This window comes from Salmo trutta, unplaced genomic scaffold (assembly GCF_901001165.1).
Source record: "Salmo trutta unplaced genomic scaffold, fSalTru1.1, whole genome shotgun sequence".
NCBI lineage: Eukaryota > Metazoa > Chordata > Actinopteri > Salmoniformes > Salmonidae > Salmo > Salmo trutta.
The window spans coordinates 291,102-317,175 of record NW_021823195.1 but is presented as its reverse complement, the minus strand read 5'-3'; the positions used below and the strand labels follow the sequence as shown (position 1 = coordinate 317,175).

Sequence of the window (26,074 nt, the reverse complement as noted above, 5' to 3'; positions counted from 1 at the left end):
GGCAAGGAGGGCATTAATCAGAGAGGCAACAAAGAGACCAAAGATAACCCTGAAGGAGCTGCAAAGCTCCACAGCGGATCAGCGAGTATCTGTCGATAGGACCACTTTAAGCCATACACTCCACAGAGCTGGGCTTTACAGAAGAGTGTCCAGAAAAAGCCATTGCTAAAATAAAAAAATAAGCAAACACATTTGGTGTTCACCAAAAGGCATGTGGGAAACTCCCCAAACATATGGAAAAAGGTACTTTGGTCAGATGAGACTAAAATAGAGCTTTTTTGGTCATCAAGAAAAACGCTATGTCTGGGGCAAGCCCAACACCAATCACCCCGAGAATACCATCCCCACAGTGAAGCATGGTAGTGGCATCGTCATGCTGTGGGGGTGTTTTTCGTCGGCAGGGACTGGGAAACTGGTCAAAATTGAAGGAATGATGGAGAGAGCTAAATACAGGGAAATTCTTGAGGGAAACCTGTTTCAGTCTTCCAGAGATTTGAGACTGGGATGGAGGTTCACCTTCCAGCAGGACAATGACCCTAAGCATACTGCTAAAGCAACACTCGAGTGGTTTAAGGGGAAACATTTAAATGTATTGGAATGGCCTAGTCCATGGGTCGACCCCCGGCCTAGTCAAAGCCCAGACCTCAATCCAATAGAGAATCTGTGGTATGACTTAAAGATTGCTGTACACCAGCGGAACCCATCCAACTTGAAGGAGTTGGAGCAGTTTTGCCTTGAAGAATGGGGGGAAATCCCAGTGGCTAGATGTGCCAAGCTTATAGAGACATACCCCAAGAGACTTGCAGCTGTAATTGCTGCAAAAGGGGGCTCTACAAAGTATTGACTTTGGGGGGGTGAATAGTTATGCACGCTCAAGTTTTCTGTTTTTTTGTCTTATTTCTTGTCTGTTTCACAAAGAAAAATATTTTGTGTTTTCAAAGTGGTAGGCATGTGTGAATCAAATGATAAAACCCCCCCAAAATCCATTTTAATTCCAGGTTGTAAGGCAACAAAATAAAAAAATGCCAAGGGGGGTGAATACTTTCGCAAGCCACTGTACATGTATCTAACACCATGCTGGGCTCACTGTTACTTACGGCCATGTAAAATAGACACATTCTGACAGGTTATGGAACAGTTAGTCAAGCCCAGAACCCCTACACTAAGATTCGATTGATTTGATTGAATATATAATAACTGAGCTGTGTTGTGATTGGCTAACAGGATAACTGCCCCGCCCTGCCAAACTCCGGACAGGAAGACCTTGACAACGATCGCCTTGGAGACGCCTGTGACCCTGATGACGACAACGACGATGTCTTAGATGAGAGGGTGAGGGAGAGGGTGAGGGTGAGGGAGATGGAGAGGGAGAGGGTGAGGGAGAGGGTGAGGGTGAGGGAGAGGGAGAGGGAGAGGGTGAGGGAGAGGGTGAGGGTGAGGCTGTGTGTGTGTGTGTTTATTCCATTGTGTGTGTGTGTGTGTTTATTCCATTGTGTGTGTGTGTGTGTGTGTGTGTGTGTGTCTGTGTCTTTTTTCCATTGTGTGTGTGTGTGTGTGTTTATTCCATTGTGTGTGTGTGTGTGTTTATTCCATTGTGTGTGTGTGTGTGTGTGTGTGTCTGTGTGTTTATTCCATTGTTTGTGTGTGTGTGTGTTTATTCCATTGTGTGTGTGTGTGTGTGTCTGTGTGTTTATTTCATTGTTTGTGTGTGTGTGTGTGTCTGTGTTTATTCCATTGTTTGTGTGTGTGTGTGTGTGTGTTTATTCCATTGTGTGTGTGTGTGTGTGTGTGTCTGTGTGTTTATTCCATTGTTTGTTTGTGTGTGTGTGTGTGTGTGTGTGTGTGTGTGTGTGTGTGTGTGTCTGTGTGTTTATTCCATTGTTTATTTGTGTGTGTGTGTGTCTGTGTGTGTGTTTATTCCATTGTGTGTGTGCTCCCTAGGATAACTGCCCTGGACACTACAACCCTCATCAGTTTGACTCTGACAGAGATGGAGTTGGAGACCGCTGTGATAACTGTCCCTTCACCCACAACCCTTTACAGACTGATACAGACAGCAACGGAGAGGGAGACGCCTGCAGTATCGACATGGATGGAGACGGTGTGTGTGTGTGTGTGTGTGTGTGTGTGTGTGTGTGTGTGTGTGTGTGTGTGTGTGTGTGTGTGTGTGTGGGGTTGGGTGGGTTACTTTCTAAATGTTAAATGTTGTTAAATGTCCAAAATTGTCATCTGTAAAATAATTTTGGATTACCCAACCTCACTAATCTAATTACTTTCAGTTACTTTTGGATTACCCAACCTCACTAATCGAATTACTTTCAGTTACTTTTGGATTACCCAACCTCACTAAACAAATTACTTTCAGTTACTTTTGGATTACCCAACCTTACTAAACTAATTACTTTCAGTTACTTTTGGATTACCCAACCTCACTAAACTAATTACTTTCAGTTACTTTTGGATTACCCAACCTTACTAAACTAATTACTTTCAGTTACTTTTGGATTATTTTCCCCTTAACAGGAATTAGATGAAGACACAAAGGATCCTTCAAATGTATTTGGTGTGTCATCATAGTGGTCTCTGATTGGTGGTCATCATTTGGTGTGTCATCATAGTGGTCTCTGATTGGTGGTCATCATTTGGTGTCATCATAGTGGTCTCTGATTGGTGGTCATCATTTGGTGTCATCATAGTGGTCTCTGATTGGTGGTCATCATTTGGTGTCATCATAATGGTCTCTGATTGGTAGTCATCATTTGGTGTCATCATAGTGGTCTCTGATTGGTGGTCATCATTTGGTGTCATCATAGTGGTCTCTGATTGGTGGTCATCATTTGGTGTCCTCATAGTGGTCTCTGATTGGTGGTCATCATTTGGTGTCCTCATAGTGGACTCTGATTGGTGGTCATCATTTGGTGTCCTCATAGTGGTCTCTGATTGGTGGTCATCATTTGGTGTCATCATAGTGGTGGTCAGACTCGCTCAGGTGGAACAAACTCAAACTGGCACCTTTTTTCAGTGCTGAATTGAATGTCATTGAGAAAACTGAAAGGTGTCAATGTATTTTTTTTGTGCAAAAATTCTTTCTGAAATTAAAAGTAATCCTAAAAGTATTCATGTCATTTTTCAAAAGTATCTGTAATTTGATTAAAATCAAATCAAATCAAATCAAATCAAATTTATTTATATAGCCCTTCGTACATCAGCTGAAATCTCAAAGTGCTGTACAGAAACCCAGCCTAAAACCCCAAACAGCAAGCAATGCATGTGAAAGAAGCACGGTGGCTGGGAAAAACTCCCTAGGAAAAACTCCTGAGAAAGGCCAAAAACCTAGGAAGAAACCTAGAGAGGAACCAGGCTATGAGGGGTGGCCAGTCCTCTTCTGGCTGTGCCGGGTGGATATTATAACAGAACATAGTCAAGATGTTAAAATGTTCGTAAATGACCAGCATGGTCAAATAATAATAATCATAGTAATTGTCGAGGGTGCAACAAGCACGTCCGGTGAACAGGTCAGGGTTCCGTAGCCGCAGGCAGAACAGTTGAAACTGGAGCAGCAGCATGGCCAGGTGGACTGGGGACAGCAAGGAGTCATCATGCCAGGTAGTCCTAGGGCTCAGGTCCTCCGAGAGAAAGAAAGAAAGAAAGAAAGAGAGAATTAGAGAGAGCATATTTACATTCACACTGGACACCGGATAAGACAAGAGAATACTCCAGATGTAACAGACTGACCCTAGCCCCCCGACACATAAACTACTGCAGCATAAATACTGGAGGCTGAGACAGGAGGGATCAGAAGACACTGTGCCCCATCCGATGATACCCCCGGACAGGGCCAAACAGGCAGGATATAACCCCACCCACTTTGCCAAAGCACAGCCCCCCACACCACTAGAGGGATATCTACAACCACCAACTTACCGTCCGAAGACAAGGCCGAGTATAGCCCACAAAGATGTCCGCCACGGCACAACCCAAGGGGGGGGCGCCAACCCAGACAGGAAGACCACGTCAGTGGCTCAACCTACTCAAGTGACGCACCCCTCCCATGGACGGCATGGAAGAACACCAGTAAGTCAGTGACTCAGCCCCTGTAAAAGGGTTAGAGGCAGAGAATCCCAGTGGGAAGAGGGGAACCGACAAGGCAGAGACAGCAAGGGCGGTTCGTTGCTCCAGCCTTTCCGTTCACCTTCACACTCCTGGGCCAGACTATACTTAATCATAGGACCTACTGAAGAGATAAGTCTTCAGTAAAGACTTAAAGGTTGAGACTGAGTCTGCGTCTCTCACATGGGTAGGCAGACCATTCCATAAAAATGGAGCTCTATAGGAGAAAGCCCTACCTCCAGCCGTTTGCTTAGAAATTCTAGGGACAATTAGGAGGCCTGCGTCTTGTGACCGTAGCGTACGTGTAGGTATGTACGGCAGGACCAAATCGGAAAGATAGGTAGGAGCAAGCCCATGTAATGCTTTGTAGGTTAGCAGTAAAACCTTGAAATCAGCCCTTGCCTTAACAGGAAGCCAGTGTAGGGAAGCTAGCACTGGAGTAATATGATCAAATTTTTTGGTTCTAGTCAGGATTCTAGCAGCCGTATTTAGCACTAACTGAAGTTTGTTTAGTGCTTTATCCGGGTAGCCGGAAAGTAGAGCATTGCAGTAGTCGAGCCTAGAAGTAACAAAAGCATGGATTCATTTTTCTGCGTCATTTTTGGACAGAAAGTTTCTGATTTTTGCAATGTTACGTAGATGGAAAAAAGCTGTCCTTGAAGCAGTCTTGATATGTTCTTCAAAAGAGAGATCAGGGTCCAGAGTAACGCCGAGGTCCTTCACAGTTTTATTTGAGACGACTGTACAACCATCCAGATTAATTGTCAGATTCAACAGAAGATCTCTTTGTTTCTTGGGACCTAGGACAAGCATCTCTGTTTTGTCCGAGTTTAAAAGTAGAACATTTGCAGCCATCCACTTCCTTATGTCTGAAACACAGGCTTCTAGCGAGAGCAATTTTGGGGCTTCACCATGTTTCATTGAAATGTACAGCTGTGTGTCGTCCGCATAGCAGTGAAATTTAACATTATGTTTTCGAATGACATCCCCAAGAGGTAAAATATATAGTGAAAACAATAGTGGTCCTAGAACGGAACCTTGAGGAACACCGAAATTTACAATTGATTTGTCAGAGGACGAACCATTCACAGAGACAAACTGATATCTTTCCGACAGATAAGATCTAAACCAGGCCAGAACTTGTCCATGTAGACCAATTTGGGTTTCCAATCTCTCCAAAAGAATGTGGTGATCGATGGTATCAAAAGCGGCACTAAGATCTAGGAGCATGAGGACAGATGCAGAGCCTCGGTCTGACGTCATTAAAAGGTCATTTACCACCTTCACAAGTGCAGTCTCAGTGCTATGATGGGGTCTAAAACCAGACTGAAGCGTTTCGTATACATTGTTTGTCTTCAGGAAGGCAGTGAGTTGCTGCGCAACAACTTTTTCTAAAATTTTTGAGAGGAATGGAAGATTCGATATATTACAATATATTGGTAACATAACTGATTACAGTTACAGTTTATTCGAAATCAGATTACCTGTAACTGATTACATGTATGTAATCAGTTACTCCCCAACCGTCTGTGTGTGTGTGTGTGTGTGTGTGTGTGTGTGTGTGTGTGTGTGTGTGTGTGTCCCTTCCAGTCCTATAGCATACAGACATAAACACAACAAGGAAATGACTCATGTAGCTTTAGTCTCTCCCTAACCCATTCCTTCACATGGTAGATGTTTGTGTGTTTGTCTATGTGTTTGTGTAGAGATGCTGAACGAGCATGATAACTGCCCCCAGCTGTACAACACTGAGCAGAGAGATACAGACCTGGACGGAGTGGGGGACCAATGTGACAACTGTCCTTTCCTGCACAACCCTACACAGGTATGCACACACACACACACACACACACACACACACACACACACACACACACACACACACACACACACACACACACACACACACACACACACACACAGGTAAACACACACACACACACAGGTAAACACACACACACACACACACACACCGTTGTGTAGGTATGAACGTTCACAACATACACATTAAAACCAGACACCGTGGTCTATAGATTAAAACCAGACACCGCGGTCTATAGATTAAAACCAGACACCGCGGTCTATAGATTAAAACCAGACACCGCGGTCTATAGATTAAAACCAGACACCGCGGTCTATAGATTAAAACCAGACACCACGGTCTATAGATTAAAACCAGACACCGCGGTCTATAGATTAAAACCAGCCACATGGTCTATAGATTAAAACCAGACACCGCGGTCTATAGATTAAAACCCGACACCGCGGTCTATAGATTAAAACCAGACACCGCGGTCTATAGATTAAAACCAGACACCGCGGTCTATAGATTAAAACCAGACACCGTGGTCTATAGATTAAAACCAGACACCGCGGTCTATAGATTAGAACCAGACACCGCGGTCTATAGATTATAACCAGACACCGTGGTCTATAGATTAAAACCAGCCACCGTGGTCTATAGATTAAAACCAGACACCGCGGTCTATAGATTAAAACCAAACACCGCGGTCTATAGATTAAAACCAGACACCGCGGTCTATAGATTAAAACCAGACACCGTGGTCTATAGATTAAAACCAAACACCGCGGTCTATTGATTAAAACCAGCCACCGTGGTCTATAGATTAAAACCAGACACCGCGGTCTATAGATTAAAACCAGACACCGCGGTCTATAGATTAAAACCAGACACCGCGGTCTATAGATTAAAACCAGACACCGTGGTCTATAGATTAAAACCAGACACCGCGGTCTATAGATTAAAACCAGCCACCGTGGTCTATAGATTAAAACCAGACACCGCGGTCTATAGATTAAAACCAGACACCGCGGTCTATAGATAAAAACCAGACACCGTGGTCTATAGATTAAAACCAGACACCGCGGTCTATAGATTAAAACCAGACACCGCGGTCTATAGATTAAAACCAGACACCGCGGTCTATAGATTAAAACCAGACACCGCGGTCTATATATTAAAACCAGACACCGCGGTCTATAGATTAAAACCAGACACCGCGGTCTATAGATTAAAACCAGACACCGCGGTCTCCAGTTCAGGTCAGTAATCTGAACAATGTAATTGTTGGACTGCTGTAATGCTAACCAGGTGTGTGTTTGTGTGTGTTTGTGTAGACTGATTCAGACAGTGATCTGGTTGGTGATCACTGTGATGATAATGAGGATATAGATGAGGACGGTCATCAGAACTCCCTCGACAACTGTCGCTACGTTGCCAATAGCAACCAGGTTGACCATGACAGAGACGGCATCGGCGACGCCTGCGACCATGACGACGACAACGATGGTATCCCTGATGATCGTGACAACTGCCGACTGGTTTCGAACGCTGACCAGATAGACGCAGACAGTCAGTACACACACACACACACACACACACACACACACACACACACACACACACACACACACACACACACACACACACACACACACACCAACACAAACCCAAACACACACACACACACACACAAACACACACACCAGTCATCAGCATTGGCGGCAGAGGCAGGCTCACATATCCTGATTAGTGACCAGAAAGCACTTGTTTTCTTTTATCTTTACCAGAACAATACTTGGTGATTTAATGGATCATGTTCATATTCCAGATAGGCCTAGTTTGGCTGGGTTATAACTCTATGCCTCAGTGGTGGGACTGGCTACATGTCTATAGATGGCTGGGTTATAACTCTATACCTCAGTGGTGGGACTGGCTACATGTCTATAGATGGGTGGGTTATAACTCTATACCTCAGTGGTGGGACTGGCTACATGTCTATAGATGGGTGGGTTATAACTCTATACCTCAGTGGTGGGACTGGCTACATGTCTATAGATGGGTGGGTTATAACTCTATACCTCAGTGGTGGGACTGGCTACATGTCTATAGATGGGTGGGTTATAACTCTATACCTCAGTGGTGGGACTGGCTACATGTCTATAGATGGCTGGGTTATAACTCTATACCTCAGTGGTGGGACTGGCTACATGTCTATAGATGGCTGGGTTATAACTCTATACCTCAGTGGTGGGACTGGCTACATGTCTATAGATGGGTGGGTTATAACTCTATACCTCAGTGGTGGGACTGGCTACATGTCTATAGATGGCTGGGTTATAACTCTATACCTCAGTGGTGGGACTGGCTACATGTCTATAGATGGCTGGGTTATAACTCTATACCTCAGTGGTGGGACTGGCTACATCAAATCAAATCAAATCAAATTTATTTATATAGCCCTTCGTACATCAGCTGAAATCTCAAAGTGCTGTACAGAAACCCAGCCTAAAACCCCAAACAGCAAGCAATGCATGTGAAAGAAGCACGGTGGCTGGGAAAAACTCCCTAGGAAAAACTCCTGAGAAAGGCCAAAAACCTAGGAAGAAACCTAGAGAGGAACCAGGCTATGAGGGGTGGCCAGTCCTCTTCTGGCTGTGCCGGGTGGATATTATAACAGAACATGGTCAAGATGTTAAAATGTTCGTAAATGACCAGCATGGTCAAATAATAATAATCATAGTAATTGTCGAGGGTGCAACAAGCACGTCCGGTGAACAGGTCAGGGTTCCGTAGCCGCAGGCAGAACAGTTGAAACTGGAGCAGCAGCATGGCCAGGTGGACTGGGGACAGCAAGGAGTCATCATGCCAGGTAGTCCTGAGGCATGGTCCTAGGGCTCAGGTCCTCCGAGAGAAAGAAAGAAAGAGAGAAAGAGAGAATTAGAGAGAGCATATTTACATTCACACAGGACACCGGATAAGACAAGAGAATACTCCAGATGTAACAGACTGACCCTAGCCCCCCGACACATAAACTACTGCAGCATAAATACTGGAGGCTGAGACAGGAGGGATCAGAAGACACTGTGGCCCCATCCGATGATACCCCCGGACAGGGCCAAACAGGCAGGATATAACCCCACCCACTTTGCCAAAGCACAGCCCCCACACCACTAGAGGGATATCTACAACCACCAACTTACCGTCCGAAGACAAGGCCGAGTATAGCCCACAAAGATCTCCGCCATGGCACAACCCAAGGGGGGGGCGCCAACCCAGACAGGAAGACCACGTCAGTGGCTCAACCTACTCAAGTGACGCACCCCTCCCATGGACGGCATGGAAGAACACCAGTAAGTCAGTGACTCAGCCCCTGTAAAAGGGTTAGAGGCAGAGAATCCCAGTGGGAAGAGGGGAACCGACAAAGCAGAGACAGCAAGGGCGGTTCGTTGCTCCAGCCTTTCCGTTCACCTTCACACTCCTGGGCCAGACTATACTTAATCATAGGACCTACTGAAGAGATAAGTCTTCAGATAAGAGATAAGTCTATAGATGGCTGGGTTATAACTCTATACCTCAGTGGTGGGACTGGCTACATGTCTATAGATGGGTGGAACGTCTCACTACCTTCAGTACTTATGGGATGAAGATGTAACATATTCGGGTGAATTAATGCTGATATTAGTGAGGAAGGAATAGGTTACAGACAGACCCTGCTTTACATCTGATCCTGAAACCTCTGCTGCATACAGGTAGGACTTTGATCCTGCTGCATACTGGTAGGCCTTGGATCCTGCTGCATACAGGTAGGACTTTGATCCTGCTGCATACAGGTAGGACTTTGATCCTGCTGCATACAGGTAGGACTATGATCCTGCTGCATACAGGTAGGCCTATGATCCTGCTGCATACAGGTAGGCCTATGATCCTGTTGCATACAGGTAGGCCTATGATCCTGCTGCATACAGGTAGGCCTATGATCCTGCTGTATACAGGTAGGCCTGTGATTCTGCTGCATACAGGTAGGCCTATGATCCTGCTTTCCATCTGATCCTGAAACCTCTGCTGCATACAGGTAGGCCTGTGATCCTGCTGCATACAGGTAGGACTATGATCCTGCTGCATACAGGTAGGACTATGATCCTTCTGCATACAGGTAGGCCTATGATCCTGCTGTATACCGGTAGGCCTATGATCCTGCTGCATACAGGTAGGCCTATGATCCTGCTGCATACCGGTAGGCCTATGATCCTGCTGCATACAGGTAGGCCTATGATCCTGCTGCATACAGGTAGGCCTATGGTCCTGCTGCATACAGGTAGGCCTATGATCCTGCTGCATACAGGTAGGCCTATGATCCTTCTGCATACAGGTAGGCCTATGATCCTGCTGTATACCGGTAGGCCTATGATCCTGCTGCATACAGGTAGGCCTATGATCCTGCTGCATACAGGTAGGCCTATGATCCTGCTGCATACAAGTAGGCCTATGATCCTTCTGCATACAGGTAGGCCTATGATCCTGCTGTATACCGGTAGGCCTATGATCCTGCTGCATACAGGTAGGCCTATGATCCTGCTGCATACAGGTAGGCCTATGATCCTGCTGCATACAGGTAGGCCTATGATCCTTCTGCATACATGTAGGCCTATGATCCTGCTGTGTACCGGTAGGCCTATGATCCTGCTGCATACAGGTAGGCCTATGATCCTGCTGCATACAGGTAGGCCTATGATCCTGCTGCATACAGGTAGGCCTATGATCCTTCTGCATACCGGTAGGCCTATGATCCTGCTGCATACACGTAGGCCTATGATCCTGCTGCATACAGGTAGGCCTATGATCCTGCTGCATACAGGTAGGCCTATGATCCTGCTGTATACCGGTAGGCCTATGATCCTGCTGTATACCGGTAGGCCTATGATCCTGCTGCATACAGGTAGGCCTATGATCCTGCTGCTCTTGACTCCAGTGAACTGACAATGTGACATGATATCCCTAGTTGATATTGACTGCTAAGATGAATGACTTTCAGCTCAAAATGTTGCTTTAAAACGCTGTTTATTTCTGTATGTTACGTTTTGAAAATGCAACAGCGTTTATGGCTGTAATGACAGGCTACATTTGAGCAGCGATAGAGCTTCTTCTCCCTGTGCGTGCATGTGCGGGGGTCGCAAGCTTTGAACCACTCCTTTTTGGGGGTCACAGGTCAAAAGGTTTGGAAATCACTGAGCTACCGAACAGATTGCTGATTTGCTGTACAGCTATAGGATCAGGTGCTGTGCAAATGTCAAATTGTAGTGAGAGAGGATTGCCATAAATAAATATGCAGCTCCAAAAATTGTTTGGTGAACAATAATTTGTATAGTTTGCTTTGCAAGCTCACCAGCAGTGTGGCATCAAGCAACAATTACTAACATAGACCTACTGCTCTTTTGGTATGTCAAAATGGCTTGAAATCGATACTTTACTTATGAAGCTTTCATTTGGAAACTGTTAAATTAAATGATTACATAATCAAAATGTGTTATACTCAAGATAATGAAAAGGGCTGTCTGGTAGCCTCAATAAATAGAAAGCTTTTGTTACCTTGGGACTGACTATACGGTTCTGTCTGCATAGTTCTGAGATATTGTGTTACCTTGGGACTGACAACGTGACAATATCATTTACTTTAACATTTCTGACAGTGTAGTGTTTTTCTGCTTGCATACCATTATTGCTGGCTAGATTAGCCTACACCATACTTAGAGGAAGATGGCAAAGACGTGTTCTGATTGGTCCATCTGTATTTGTTCAGGCCAGTAATTGGATTGCAGATATAATCATATTGCACCAAGTTCAAATGGGTTAATGCAGATATAACCAAGTTCAAATGGGTTTATGCAGATAGAACCTTCTAGTCCCAAGGTCTCCACTTGTAGATAGAAACTTCTAGTTCCAAGGTTTCCGTTTGTAGATAGAACCTTCTAGTCCCAAGGTCTCCACTTGTAGATAGAACCTTCTAGTCCCAAGGTCTCCACTTGTAGATAGAACCTTCTAGTCCCAAGGTCTCCACTTGTAGATAGAACCTTCTAGTCCCAAGGTCTCCACTTGTAGATAGAACCTTCTAGTCCCAAGGTCTCCACTTGTAGATAGAACCTTCTAGTCCCAAGGTCTCCACTTGCAGATAGAACCTTCTAGTCCCAAGGTCTCCGTTTGTAGATAGAACCTTCTAGTCCCAAGGTCTCCACTTGTAGTGTCATGACGTTGGCCTGTTGGTAGGTTTATGACCCCCCATAAATACTTTTCTCCCTTCCCTCTCTCTCTTGACTCTACAGAAGGACTCTTGAAGAGCCTTTGTTAAACATAGAGAGTCTGGGAACATCAAACAAGTGGGGGGAAAGGAACCATATTTCGGTTATCCAACCATTTGAGAATATGCGTTGGTACTTAATGAATATGATGTCAGTTCGGTTGTCGTCTGAGACATTATGACTGATGACAGGACGACATAAACTGTATCTTGGAAAGTCTAGACATTCTAGTTATCAGATTCACATGGAATTGTTGTGCAATTTAAATATGAAACTATTTGTGAAAAGATTAAATGTAATTTTAGCTTCCAAATGAGAGAATTGGGTTTTCATAAGGTTAAAACTCTGCTCACTCAGTGGCCCGCCCATGTGAACAGACATGTGTTGTAAAACTATGAAACACACCCTTCTCTCCCTCCACCTTATAAGCCCTTTACGAAAGTATAACTTTCTGTTCCGATGATATTAGGGCGACAGTCCTATGTTGAAAGTGTTCAGATAATAAGCTGTTCCGGGTACATTAGGGCGAGAGCCCTACGTTAGAAGGACAAAGACCACCTACAGAACTAAGCCAACCACAGCAAGAACCTAACGAAATTACCATCGGATTTCAATGTGAAGGTGACAACCTCCATGCCGGAAGGATGAATTTCGACTATACCAGCCAGAATATGGCATGAGCATATAGCATGGCAACTTGGTGTGAACTTTGAACTCTTATTCACTCCAGAAGTGATACCTCCTAGCCGTTGAGTTAGCAGCGGCCGCTGTAAACGTGGGCTAGGAAAGGACGGAAGACCTATCCCGTCTACCACACAACAACGTTACTACAACAGATTCAGTTTACCACCAGAGACACTCTTCAAAGGACAAGGAAGATCTCTGTTGGGCAACACGGCCTTCGATCTACCAGCAACCTATTGAAGCGCAGCTCAGAGTAAATATTTATAGCATTTTCCTTTTCCAAATGGGCGGTAATTTAGAATGCATAAGATACTGTATTTACGATAGCATAGCTTCTCCCTTTGTTACTCGAGTATTCACGCTCTTTCACTCAAACCCAACCCCCTCTCTTTGTGTAACCAGTCATCATATCTGTTCCGTCCACCAGGGACGTTTTCTTTATGACAATTTGTAATCGATGTATGTTCCATTCGGTATATGTGATTCTGTGTGATTAGTTAGGTATTTAGTAAATAAATGATTAAACCCGATGTTGTATTGCTGATTCAACTTGTTAGCCAGGGTTAGTGAAGATAACCAAGAATTTACCACTTTCAGATGAGACTAAACAACGTGATGACTAGGTATTGACTGCTATTGATGTAAAAGATTACCAGGTCTTTAAGAGTTTATTCGGAAGATAACAGCTCTATAAACATTCTTTCGTGGTGCCCCGACTTTCTAGTTAATTATCTACCTGATTAGCTTAATCAGGTAATATTAAATACAGAGAAATTATTTTATAGAATAGCATGTTATATTACTTAATCCGGCATAGCCAAAGACACGACAGTAGATAGAAACTTCTAGTCCCAAAGTCTCAGTTTGTAGATAGAACCTTCTAGTCCCAAGGTCTCTACTTGTAGATAGAACCTTCTAGTCCCAAGGTCTCCACTTGCAGATAGAACATTCTAGTCCCAAGGTCTCCACTTGTAGATAGAACCTTCTAGTCCCAAGGTCTCCACTTGTAGATAGAACCTTCTAGTCCCAAGGTCTCCACTTGTAGATAGAACCTTCTAGTCCCAAGGTCTCCACTTGTAGATAGAACATTCTAGTCCCAAGGTCTCCACTTGCAGATAGAACATTCTAGTCCCAAGGTCTCCATTTGTAGTTGAACAAGTCATTGCATGTGTATATATATATATTTTTACTTGACTTGAAAAAATGTGTGACTCGACTTGCTCTTAGAATGCATGACTTGGCCTGGACTCGAGACTCGACCCGTTCTACTTGGGACTCGACTTGAGACACGTACCTTGTGACTTGAGACTTGCTTGTGACTCAAATAATAGTGATTCTGGCACACACACAAACACATATACACACACCACATTATCAGTGTGTGTGTACCGTTTTCAGTCTCTGTAAAGATGACTTTGATAATGATATTACCTCTCTCTCTCCTGTCTCTAGATGATGGTCGTGGTGATGCTTGTAAGGATGACTTTGATAATGACAGTATACCAGATGCACTAGATGTTTGCTCAGAGAACAGTGGTATTGGAGTTACAGACTTCAGGAAGTTTCAGACGGTTCTGTTGGACCCTCGGGGGACCACTCAGTCTGACCCTCTGTGGGTGGTTCGAGGACACGGAACCGAACTGCTACAGACTGCAAACTCTGACCCTGGCATCGCCTTGGGTACGACCCTTAACCTCTAACCTAAGACCGCATTAACGCTGATCTGGGTGTTGTTTGTGTGGTTTTCATGTGCGTGTGCGTGCCTGTGTTTGTGCGTGTGTGTGTGCCTGTGTTTGTGCGCGTGTGCGTGCCTGTGTTTGTGCGTGCGTGTGCGTGCCTGCGTTTGTGCGTGTGTGCGTGCCTGTGTTTGTGCGTGCGTGTGCGTGCCTGTGTTTGTGCGCGTGTGCGTGCCTGTGTTTGTGCGTGCGTGTGCGTGCCTATGTTTGTGCGCGTGTGCGTGCCTGTGTTTGTGCGCGTGTGCGTGCCTGTGTTTGTGTGCGTGTGCGTGCCTGTGTTTGTGCGCGTGTGCGTGCCTGCGTTTGTGCGCGTGTGCGTGTGTTCTCAGGTTTCGATGAGTTCCGTGCGGTAGACTTCAGCGGGACATTCTACGTGAACACAGACCGTGATGATGACTACGTAGGGTTTGTGTTCTCCTTCCAGTCCAGCAGACGGTTCTACGTTGTCATGTGGAAACAGGTCAGTCAGGAGTACACACACACACACACACACACACACACACACACACACACACACACACACACACACACACACACACACACACACACACACACACACACACACACACACACACACACACTGGCCTCTAACCCTGCCCGGTCAGCCCGTCCTGACCTCTTACCTCAAACCTGTAACTTCAAACCCTGCCAGGTCAGCCAGGCGTACTGGGAGAATAGTCCTTCCAGGGCGTTTGGGAACGCTGGTGTCTCTCTCAAAGTGGTCAACTCAACCTCAGGCCCTGGGGAGGCCCTCCGCAACGCCCTGTGGCACACAGGGAACACCATGCAGCAGGTACACACAGGAAACAGCATGCAGCAGGTACACACAGGAAACACCACACAGCAGGTACACACAGGAAACACCATGCAGCAGGTACACACAGGAAACACCACACAGCAAGTACACACAGGAAACACCACACAGCAGGTACACACAGGAAACAGCATACAGCAGGTACACACAGGGAACACCATGCAGCAGGTACACACAGGAAACACCACACAGCAGGTACACACAGGGAACACCACACAGCAGGTACACACAGGGAACACCATGCAGCAGGTACACACAGGAAACACCACACAGCAGGTACACACAGGGAACACCACACAGCAGGTACACACAAGGAACACCATGCAGCAGGTACACAAGGGAAAATCCATACAGCAGGTACACACAGGAAACACCACACAGCAGGTACACACAGGGAACACCATGCAGCAGGTACACACAGGAAACACCACACAGCAGGTACACACAGGAAACACCACACAGCAGGTACACACAGGAAACACCATGCAGCAGGTACACACAGGAAACACCACACAGCAGGTACACACAGGAAACACCACACAGCAGGTACACAGGAAACACCACACAGCAGGTACACACAGGAAACACCACACAGCAGGTACACACAGGAAACACCATACAGCAGGTACACACAGGAAACACCACACAGCAGGTACACACAGGAAACAGCATACAGCAGGTACACACAGGAAACACCACACAGCAGGTACACACAAGAAACACCATACAGCAGGTACACACAGGAAACAGCACACAGCAGGTACACACAGGAAACAGCATACAGCAGGTACACACAGGAAACACACACACACCTCTAACCCTATAGTAAAACTCTGTGTGTGGGTCCTTAGGTTCGCACACTGTGGCATGACCCCAACAACATGGGCTGGAAGGACTACACTGCCTACCGCTGGCACCTCATCCACCGACCCAAGACCGGTTTCATAAGGTACTTAACCCCAACCCATAACTCTAACCCGTAACTCTAACCCCTAACTCTAACCCCTAACTCTAACCCCTAACTCTAACCCCTAACCCCTAACTCTAACCACTAACCCCTAACTCTAACCCCTAACTCTAACCCCTAACCCCTAACTCTAAACCCTAACTCTAACCCATAACTCTAACTCTAACCCCTAACTCTAACCCCTAACTCTAACCCCTAACTCTAACCACTAACCCCTAACTCTAACCACTAACCCCTAACTCTAACCACTAACCCCTGACTCTAACCCCTAACTCTAACCCCTAACTCTAACCCCTAACTCTAACCCCTAACTCTGACCCCTAACTCTAACCCCTAACTCTAACCCCTAACTCTAACCTCTAACCCTAACTCTAACCCCTAACTCTAACCCCTAACCCCTAACTCTAACCCCTAACCCCTAACTCTAACCCCTAACTCTAACCACTAACCCCTAACTCTAACCACTAACCCCTAACTCTAACCACTAACCCCTGACTCTAACCCCTAACTCTAACCCCTAACTCTAACCCCTAACTCTAACCCCTAACTCTGACCCCTAACTCTAACCCCTAACTCTAACCCCTAACTCTAACCTCTAACCCCTAACTCTAACCCCTAACTCTAACCCCTAACCCCTAACTCTAACCCCTAACCCCTAACTCTAACCCCTAACTCTAACCCCTAACTATAACCCCTAACTCTAACCTCTAACCCCTAACTCTAACCCCTAACTCTAACCCCTAACTCTAACCCCTAACCCCTAACCCCTAACCCTAACTCTAACCCCTAACCCCTAACCTCTAACTCTAACCCTAACCCTAACCCTAACCTCTAACCCTAACTCTAACCCCTAACCTCTAACCCTAATCACTAACTCTAACCCTAACCCTAACCTCTAACTCTAATGCTAACCCAAACTCTAACTCTAACCCCTAACCTCTAACCCTAACCTCTAACTCTAACCCTAACCCTAACCCCTAACCTCTAACCCTAACTCTAACCCCTAACCTCTAACCCTAACCTCTAACCCTAACCTCTAACCCTAACTCTAACCCCTAACCTCTAACCCTAACCTCTAACCCTAACTCTAACCCCTAACCTCTAACCCTACCCCTTACCTCTAACTCTAACCCTAACCCTAACCTCTAACTCTAACCCCTAACCTCTAACCCTAACCTCTAACTCTAACCCTAACCCTAACCCCTAACCTCTAACCCTAACTCTAACCCCTAACCTCTAACCCTAACCTCTAACCCTAACCTCTAACCCTAACTCTAACCCCTAACCTCTAACCCTAACCTCTAACCCTAACTCTAACCCCTAACTCTAACCCTACCCCTAACCTCTAACTCTAATGCTAACCCTAACCTCTAACTCTAACCTCTAATCTCTAACCCTAACCTCTAACTCTAACCCTAACCCTAACCCTAACCTCTAACTCTAATGCTAACCCTAACTCTAAACCCTAACCCTAACCCCTAACCCTAACCCCTAACCTCTAACCCTAACTCTAACCTCTAACCCTAACCTCTAACCCTAACCTCTAAACCTAACTCTAACCTCTAACCCTAACCTCTAACTCTAACCCTAACCCTAACCTCTAACTCTAATGCTAACCCTAACCTCTAACTCTAACCCCTAAACTCTAACCCTAACCTCTAACTCTAACCCTAACCCTAACCTCTAACTTTAACCCTAACTCTAACCCTAACCTCTAACTCTAATGCTAACCTCTAACCCCTAACCTCTAACCACTAACCCCTAACCACTAACCCCCAACCTCTAACCCCTAACCTCTAACCCCTAACCTCTAACCCCTAACCCCTAACCTCTAACCCCTAACTCTAACCCCTAACCCCTAATCTCTAACCTCTAACCTCTAACCTCTAACCCCTAACCCCTAACCCCTAACCTCTAACCCCTAACTCTAACCCCTAACCCCTAACCTCTAACCTCTAACTCTAACCCCTAACCCCTAACCTCTAACCCCTAACTCTAACCCTAACCCCTAACTCTAACCCTAACCCCTAACTCTAACCCCTAACCCCTAACCTCTAACCCTAACCCCTACCCTCTAACTCTAAGCCCTAACTCTAACCCCTAACCACTAACTCTAACCCTAACCCCTAACTCTAACCCTAACCCCTAACTCTAACCCCTAACCCCTAACCTCTAACCCTAACCCCTACCCTCTAACTCTAAGCCCTAACTCTAACCCCTAACCACTAACTCTAACCCCAACAGTAACTCTAACCTCTAACCTCTAACCCCTAACTCTAACCCCTAACCCCTACCCTCTAACTCTAAGCCCTAACTCTAACCCCTAACCACTAACTCTAACCCCAACAGTAACTCTAACCCCAACAGTAACTCTAACCCCAACAGTAACTCTAACTCTAACCCCTAACCACTAACTCTAACCCCAACAGTAACTCTAACCCCTAACCACTAACTCTAACCCCAACAGTAACTCTAACCCCAACAGTAACTCTAACCTCTAACCCCTAACTCTAACCCCTAACTCTAACCCCTAACCCCTAACTCTAACCCCTAACCCCTAACTCTAACCCCTAACTCTAACCCCTAACCCCTAACTCTAACCCCTAACTCTAACCCCTAACTCTAACCCCTAACCCCTAACTCTAACCCCTAACCCCTAACTCTAACCCCTAACTCTAACCCCTAACTATAACCCCTAACTCTAACCTCTAACCCCTAACTCTAACCCTAACTCTAACCCCTAACCCTAACCCCTTACCTCTAACCCTAACCTCTAACCCCTAACCCCTAACTCTAACCCCTAACCCTAACCCCTTACCTCTAACTCTAATGCTAACCCTAACTCTAAACCCTAACCCTAACCCCTAACCCTAACCCCTAACCTCTAACCCTAACTCTAACCCTAACCCTAACCCTAACCTCTAACTCTAATGCTAACCCTAACTCTAAACCCTAACCCTAACCCCTAACCCTAACCCCTAACCTCTAACCCTAACTCTAACCCTAACCCTAACCCTAACCTCTAACTCTAATGCTAACCCTAACTCTAAACCCTAACCCTAACCCCTAACCCTAACCCCTAACCTCTAACCCTAACTCTAACCTCTAACCCTAACCTCTAACCCTAATCGCTAACTCTAACCCTAACCCTAACCTCTAACTCTAATGCTAACCCAAACTCTAACTCTAACCCCTAACCTCTAACCCTAACCTCTAACTCTAACCCTAACCCTAACCCCTAACCTCTAACCCTAACTCTAACCCCTAACCTCTAACCCTAACCTCTAACCCTAACCTCTAACCCTAACTCTAACCCCTAACCTCTAACCCTAACCTCTAACCCTAACTCTAACCCCTAACCTCTAACCCTACCCCTTACCTCTAACTCTAACCCTAACCCTAACCTCTAACTCTAACCCCTAACCTCTAACCCTAACCTCTAACTCTAACCCTAACCCTAACCCCTAACCTCTAACCCTAACTCTAACCCCTAACCTCTAACCCTAACCTCTAACCCTAACCTCTAACCCTAACTCTAACCCCTAACCTCTAACCCTAACCTCTAACCCTAACTCTAACCCCTAACTCTAACCCTACCCCTAACCTCTAACTCTAATGCTAACCCTAACCTCTAACTCTAACCTCTAATCTCTAACCCTAACCTCTAACTCTAACCCTAACCCAACTATTCACTGAATTCATTAGCATCCTCAACAGTCATCACCCGTCCATTAAGGTTAAATACATAATAGATCCATGTGAAGTACACTTCTTGGATACTACAGTCTTCTTTAATCACATAAATCAGTCTCAAAAAACAATACGCACTAAAGTTTATTTCAAACCAACAGATACACATGCACTACTCCACAAACACAGTTACCACCCCAAACATACATTCAGAGGCATCGTTAAATCACAAATTATACGTTTTTATAGGATATCCTCCTGCAAACAGGATCTGGAAAAAGCAATCCAAACACTATTTCATGCACTTAGACAGAGAGGTTACTCCAAACGATACCTCAGAACAATAAAAAACAGCACCTTGGGCGCCCTCTCTCCCATTCAGCCTACACACTCACACAACACAAGTCTGTCTATCACTCTTTCTGACCTCAACCCTCATGATAGAGGTTCCGGAGACAGTTCCAAATCCCCCCATTCCCCTGACCTCAACCTCAACCCTAACCCTAACCCTAACCCTAATCCTAACCCTAACCCAACCCCTAACTCTAACCCTAACCTTAACCCCACCCCTAACCCCATCACTAACCCTAACCCTAACCCTAACCATAACCCCATCCCTAACCCCATCACTAACCCCATCCCTAACCCCAACCCTAACCCTAACCTTAACCCCACCCCTAACCCCATCACTAACCCCATCCCTAACCCTAACCCTAACCCTAACCTTAACCCCACCCCTAACCCCATCACTAACCCTAACCCTAATCCTAACCCTAACCATAACCCTACCCCTAACCTTAACCTTCCTAGAACAACAAACTTGGACATTGACCCTCTCCGGAACCACAATCCTCTTTCCTCCTCTTGTTCCCCTTCCAAGCAGCAGACAATTCTCATCCCCCTAGTTACTACATTCTCACATAGGATCAGACCGTTACATCAGGCGTTCAAACACCATTTTTCCATCACCCAACAGGCACACACCCCCCTCCAGCCGTATAGAATAATCTCAGCATTTAGAAGGAACAAGAGTCTCCAAGACATCCTCATCCAAGCTAAATACAGTACCAAGCCCCCACAACCACCCAAACCCTACACGGCCCACTTCAGACAAAGAAAATTCATTTCAAACTCATACAGCAAGACCTCCACTCCAGTTTTAGACTCCATTTCACTCTACACTCCAAATGTCATATATATAATCACGTGCACATTTTGCAAAAAACACTACATTGGGGAAACTCAGTATACAATAGAAAATAGACTTAAACAACATCTATACAATATCAAACGGGCCCATCTACACACAGAACTAGTCACTCATTTCCAGGAGCACCCCGTCACCTACCTCAATATATCAGGATTACAGTCGTGTTCTGGGTGGACCAGTGGGCGGCGAAAGGCAGTGGAACGTAGGTGGATAAGAGACCTACAAACAATTACACCCAGCGGTCTGAATGAGCGGTTTTAAACAGATCAGATAGGATCCATGGAAAGGGACAGCACTTGTTTACAGGGTTCTCAAGGAGCGGGAAGAAGGATGCACCATAAAACAAAAAACACAATAAATAAAGTTTGTGTGGTTTTTCTTATATTCAACAGGTGCATGCTTATTTATAATAGTTTTATTCCTTTTGTTTGTATGTATTTGAATTTGTTTTTACAACTCAGCACTTGACCTGATAGCACTTTTATAGATAAATGGGCTTATAACTGTGCATATGTACTAATAAAGCATCTATCCCCTGATCCCTTGTATATTTTAACATCTTAGCCCCTTCATGGTCCTAGATAACCACTCAGACTATCATTTTTAGAAGCAATATTAACCTACTTACGTTTTGAAAAGGTTTTTAGGAGTCAATCTAGTATATTTTAACAGCTTAGTTCCTTCATGGTCCTAGATGACCACTCAGACTATCATTTTTAGAAACAATATTAACCTACTTACGTTTTGAATAGGTTTTTAGGAGTCAATCTAGTGGATTTTAACAGTAGAATTTATTCAGATTGGAGGGGTACACAGCAATAGGCCTGCGCACCACAAGACAAATCAGTCTCTTTTTAACCCTACTTCAATTCAAAACCTAACCTCTAACTCTAATGCTAACCCTAACTCTAAACCCTAACCCTAACCCCTAACCCTAACCCCTAACCTCTAACCCTAACTCTAACCTCTAACCCTAACCTCTAACCCTAACCTCTAACCCTAACTCTAACCTCTAACCCTAACCTCTAACTCTAACCCTAACCCTAACCTCTAACTCTAATGCTAACCCTAACCTCTAACTCTAACCCCTAAACTCTAACCCTAACCTCTAACTCTAACCCTAACCCTAACCTCTAACTTTAACCCTAACTCTAACCCTAACCTCTAACTCTAATGCTAACCTCTAACCCCTAACCTCTAACCACTAACCCCTAACCACTAACCCCCAACCTCTAACCCCTAACCTCTAACCCCTAACCTCTAACCCCTAACCCCTAACCTCTAACCCCTAACTCTAACCCCTAACCCCTAATCTCTAACCTCTAACCTCTAACCTCTAACCCCTAACCCCTAACCCCTAACCTCTAACCCCTAACTCTAACCCCTAACCCCTAACCTCTAACCTCTAACTCTAACCCCTAACCCCTAACCTCTAACCTCTAACCCCTAACCCCTACCTCTAACCCCTAACTCTAACCTACCTAACCCCTAACTCTAACCCTAACCCCTAACTCTAACCCCTAACCCCTAACCTCTAACCCTAACCCCTACCCTCTAACTCTAAGCCCTAACTCTAACCCCTAACCACTAACTCTAACCCTAACCCCTAACTCTAACCCTAACCCCTAACTCTAACCCCTAACCCCTAACCTCTAACCCTAACCCCTACCCTCTAACTCTAAGCCCTAACTCTAACCCCTAACCACTAACTCTAACCCCAACAGTAACTCTAACTCTAACCTCTAACCCCTAACTCTAACCCCTAACCCCTACCCTCTAACTCTAAGCCCTAACTCTAACCCCTAACCACTAACTCTAACCCCAACAGTAACTCTAACCCCAACAGTAACTCTAACCCCAACAGTAACTCTAACTCTAACCCCTAACCACTAACTCTAACCCCAACAGTAACTCTAACCCCTAACCACTAACTCTAACCCCAACAGTAACTCTAACCCCAACAGTAACTCTAACCTCTAACCCCTAACTCTAACCCCTAACTCTAACCCCTAACCCCTAACTCTAACCCCTAACCCCTAACTCTAACCCCTAACTCTAACCCCTAACCCCTAACTCTAACCCCTAACTCTAACCCCTAACTCTAACCCCTAACTCTAACCCCTAACCCCTAACTCTAACCCCTAACCCCTAACTCTAACCCCTAACTCTAACCCCTAACTATAACCCCTAACTCTAACCTCTAACCCCTAACTCTAACCCTAACTCTAACCCCTAACCCTAACCCCTTACCTCTAACCCTAACCTCTAACCCCTAACCCCTAACTCTAACCCCTAACCCTAACCCCTTACCTCTAACTCTAATGCTAACCCTAACTCTAAACCCTAACCCTAACCCCTAACCCTAACCCCTAACCTCTAACCCTAACTCTAACCCTAACCCTAACCCTAACCTCTAACTCTAATGCTAACCCTAACTCTAAACCCTAACCCTAACCCCTAACCCTAACCCCTAACCTCTAACCCTAACTCTAACCCTAACCCTAACCCTAACCTCTAACTCTAATGCTAACCCTAACTCTAAACCCTAACCCTAACCCCTAACCCTAACCCCTAACCTCTAACCCTAACTCTAACCTCTAACCCTAACCTCTAACCCTAACCTCTAACCCTAACTCTAACCTCTAACCCTAACCTCTAACTCTAACCCTAACCCTAACCTCTAACTCTAATGCTAACCCTAACCTCTAACTCTAACCCCTAAACTCTAACCCTAACCTCTAACTCTAACCCTAACCCTAACCTCTAACTTTAACCCTAACTCTAACCCTAACCTCTAACTCTAATGCTAACCTCTAACCCCTAACCTCTAACCACTAACCCCTAACCCCCAACCTCTAACCCCTAACCTCTAACCCCTAACCTCTAACCCCTAACCTCTAACCCCTAACTCTAACCCCTAACCCCTAACTCTAACCTCTAACTCTAACCCCTAACCCCTAACCTCTAACCTCTAACCCCTAACCCCTTACCCCTAACCTCTAACCCCTAACTCTAACCCCTAACCCCTAACCTCTAACCTCTAACCCCTAACCCCTTACCCCTAACCTCTAACCCCTAACCCCTAACCTCTAACCCCTAACCTCTAACCCCTAACCCCTAACCTCTAACCCCTAACTCTAACCCCTAACCCCTAACCTCTAACCTCTAACTCTAATCCCTAACCCCTAACCTCTAACCTCTAACCCCTAACCCCTAACCTCTAACCCCTAACTCTAACCCTAACCCCTAACTCTAACCCTAACCCCTAACTCTAACCCCTAACCCCTAACCTCTAACCCTAACCCCTACCCTCTAACTCTAAGCCCTAACTCTAACCCCTAACCACTAACTCTAACCCTAACCCCTAACTCTAACCCTAACCCCTAACTCTAACCCCTAACCTCTAACCCTAACCCCTACCCTCTAACTCTAAGCCCTAACTCTAACCCCTAACCACTAACTCTAACCCCAACAGTAACTCTAACCTCTAACCTCTAACCCCTAACTCTAACCCCTAACCCCTACCCTCTAACTCTAAGCCCTAACTCTAACCCCTAACCACTAACTCTAACCCCAACAGTAACTCTAACCCCAACAGTAACTCTAACCCCAACAGTAACTCTAACCTCTAACCTCTAACCCCTAACTCTAACCCCAACAGTAACTCTAACCTCTGACCCCTAACTCTAACCCCAACAGTAACTCTAACCCCAACAGTAACTCTAACCTCTAACCCCTAACTCTAACCCCAACAGTAACTCTAACCTCTAACCCCTAACTCTAACCCCAACAGTAACTCTAACCCCAACAGTAACTAACCCCAACAGTAACTCTAACCCCAACAGTAACTCTAACCCCAACAGTAACTCTAACCTCTAACCCCTAACTCTAACCCCAACAGTAACTCTAACCTCTAACCCCTAACTCTAACCCCAACAGTAACTCTAACCCCAACAGTAACTCTAACCTCTAACCCCTAACTCTAACCCCAACAGTAACTCTAACCCCAACAGTAACTCCTAGCCTCATCCACCTACCTAACACTGGCTTCATCAGGTATCTAATTAACCTCTGAACTTTGGCATCTAACCTCTTTGTGTTTGTCCAGTAGTGGTGTTTGATGGTGTCTCGAGCTGACTCGGGATGTGTGTGTGTGTGTGTGTGTGTGTGTGTGTGTGTGTGTGTGTGTGTGTGTGTGTGTGTGTGTGTGTGTGTGTGTGTGTGTGTGTGTGTGTTTGTGTGTGTGTGTGTGTGTGTGTGTGTGTGTGTGTGTGTGTGTGTGTGTGTGTGTGTGTGTGTGTGTGTGTGTGTGTGTGTGTGTGTGTGTGTGTGTGTGTGTGTGTGTGTGTGTGTGTGTGTGTGTGTGTGTGTGTGTGTGTGTGTGTGTGTGTGTGTGTGTAGGATAGTGGTGTCTGAGGGCAGGTCCATCCTAGCTGACTCTGGGCCGGTGTATGACAGAACTCTGGCTGGAGGGAGACTGGGCCTGTTTGTCTTCTCACAAGAACACATCCTCTTCTCTGACCTCAGATACACTTGTAGAGGTGAGACACACACACACACACACACACACAAACACACACACACACACACACACACACACACACACAAATTCACCCACGTCAGTAAAGTTAATTTGTGTTTTTCTTCTCCCACTCTCTTCCAGATAACTGAGTTCTGTTCATACTGAGATACTGCTGCACACATCTGCCCTCCTCCAGTCCTCCCTCCACCACTTCACCCTCCTCCAGTCCTCCCTCCACCACTTC

General features: G+C 45.6%; 1 protein-coding gene across 1 annotated transcript in view; it reads left to right on the top strand.

Moving 5' to 3' along the window:
* LOC115189565 (thrombospondin-2-like) overlaps positions 1 to 26,074 on the top strand; it is a 39,589-nt gene extending 13,515 nt beyond the window's left edge. The window contains exons 7-16 of the mRNA XM_029748183.1: positions 1,225 to 1,332; positions 1,942 to 2,101; positions 5,817 to 5,935; positions 7,249 to 7,483; positions 14,344 to 14,571; positions 14,957 to 15,087; positions 15,280 to 15,420; positions 16,293 to 16,390; positions 25,710 to 25,849; positions 25,972 to 26,074. Coding sequence (XP_029604043.1) covers positions 1,225 to 1,332; positions 1,942 to 2,101; positions 5,817 to 5,935; positions 7,249 to 7,483; positions 14,344 to 14,571; positions 14,957 to 15,087; positions 15,280 to 15,420; positions 16,293 to 16,390; positions 25,710 to 25,849; positions 25,972 to 25,979 — 1,368 coding nt within the window. The 3' untranslated portion in view covers positions 25,980 to 26,074. The remainder of the gene's footprint in view (positions 1 to 1,224; positions 1,333 to 1,941; positions 2,102 to 5,816; positions 5,936 to 7,248; positions 7,484 to 14,343; positions 14,572 to 14,956; positions 15,088 to 15,279; positions 15,421 to 16,292; positions 16,391 to 25,709; positions 25,850 to 25,971) is intronic.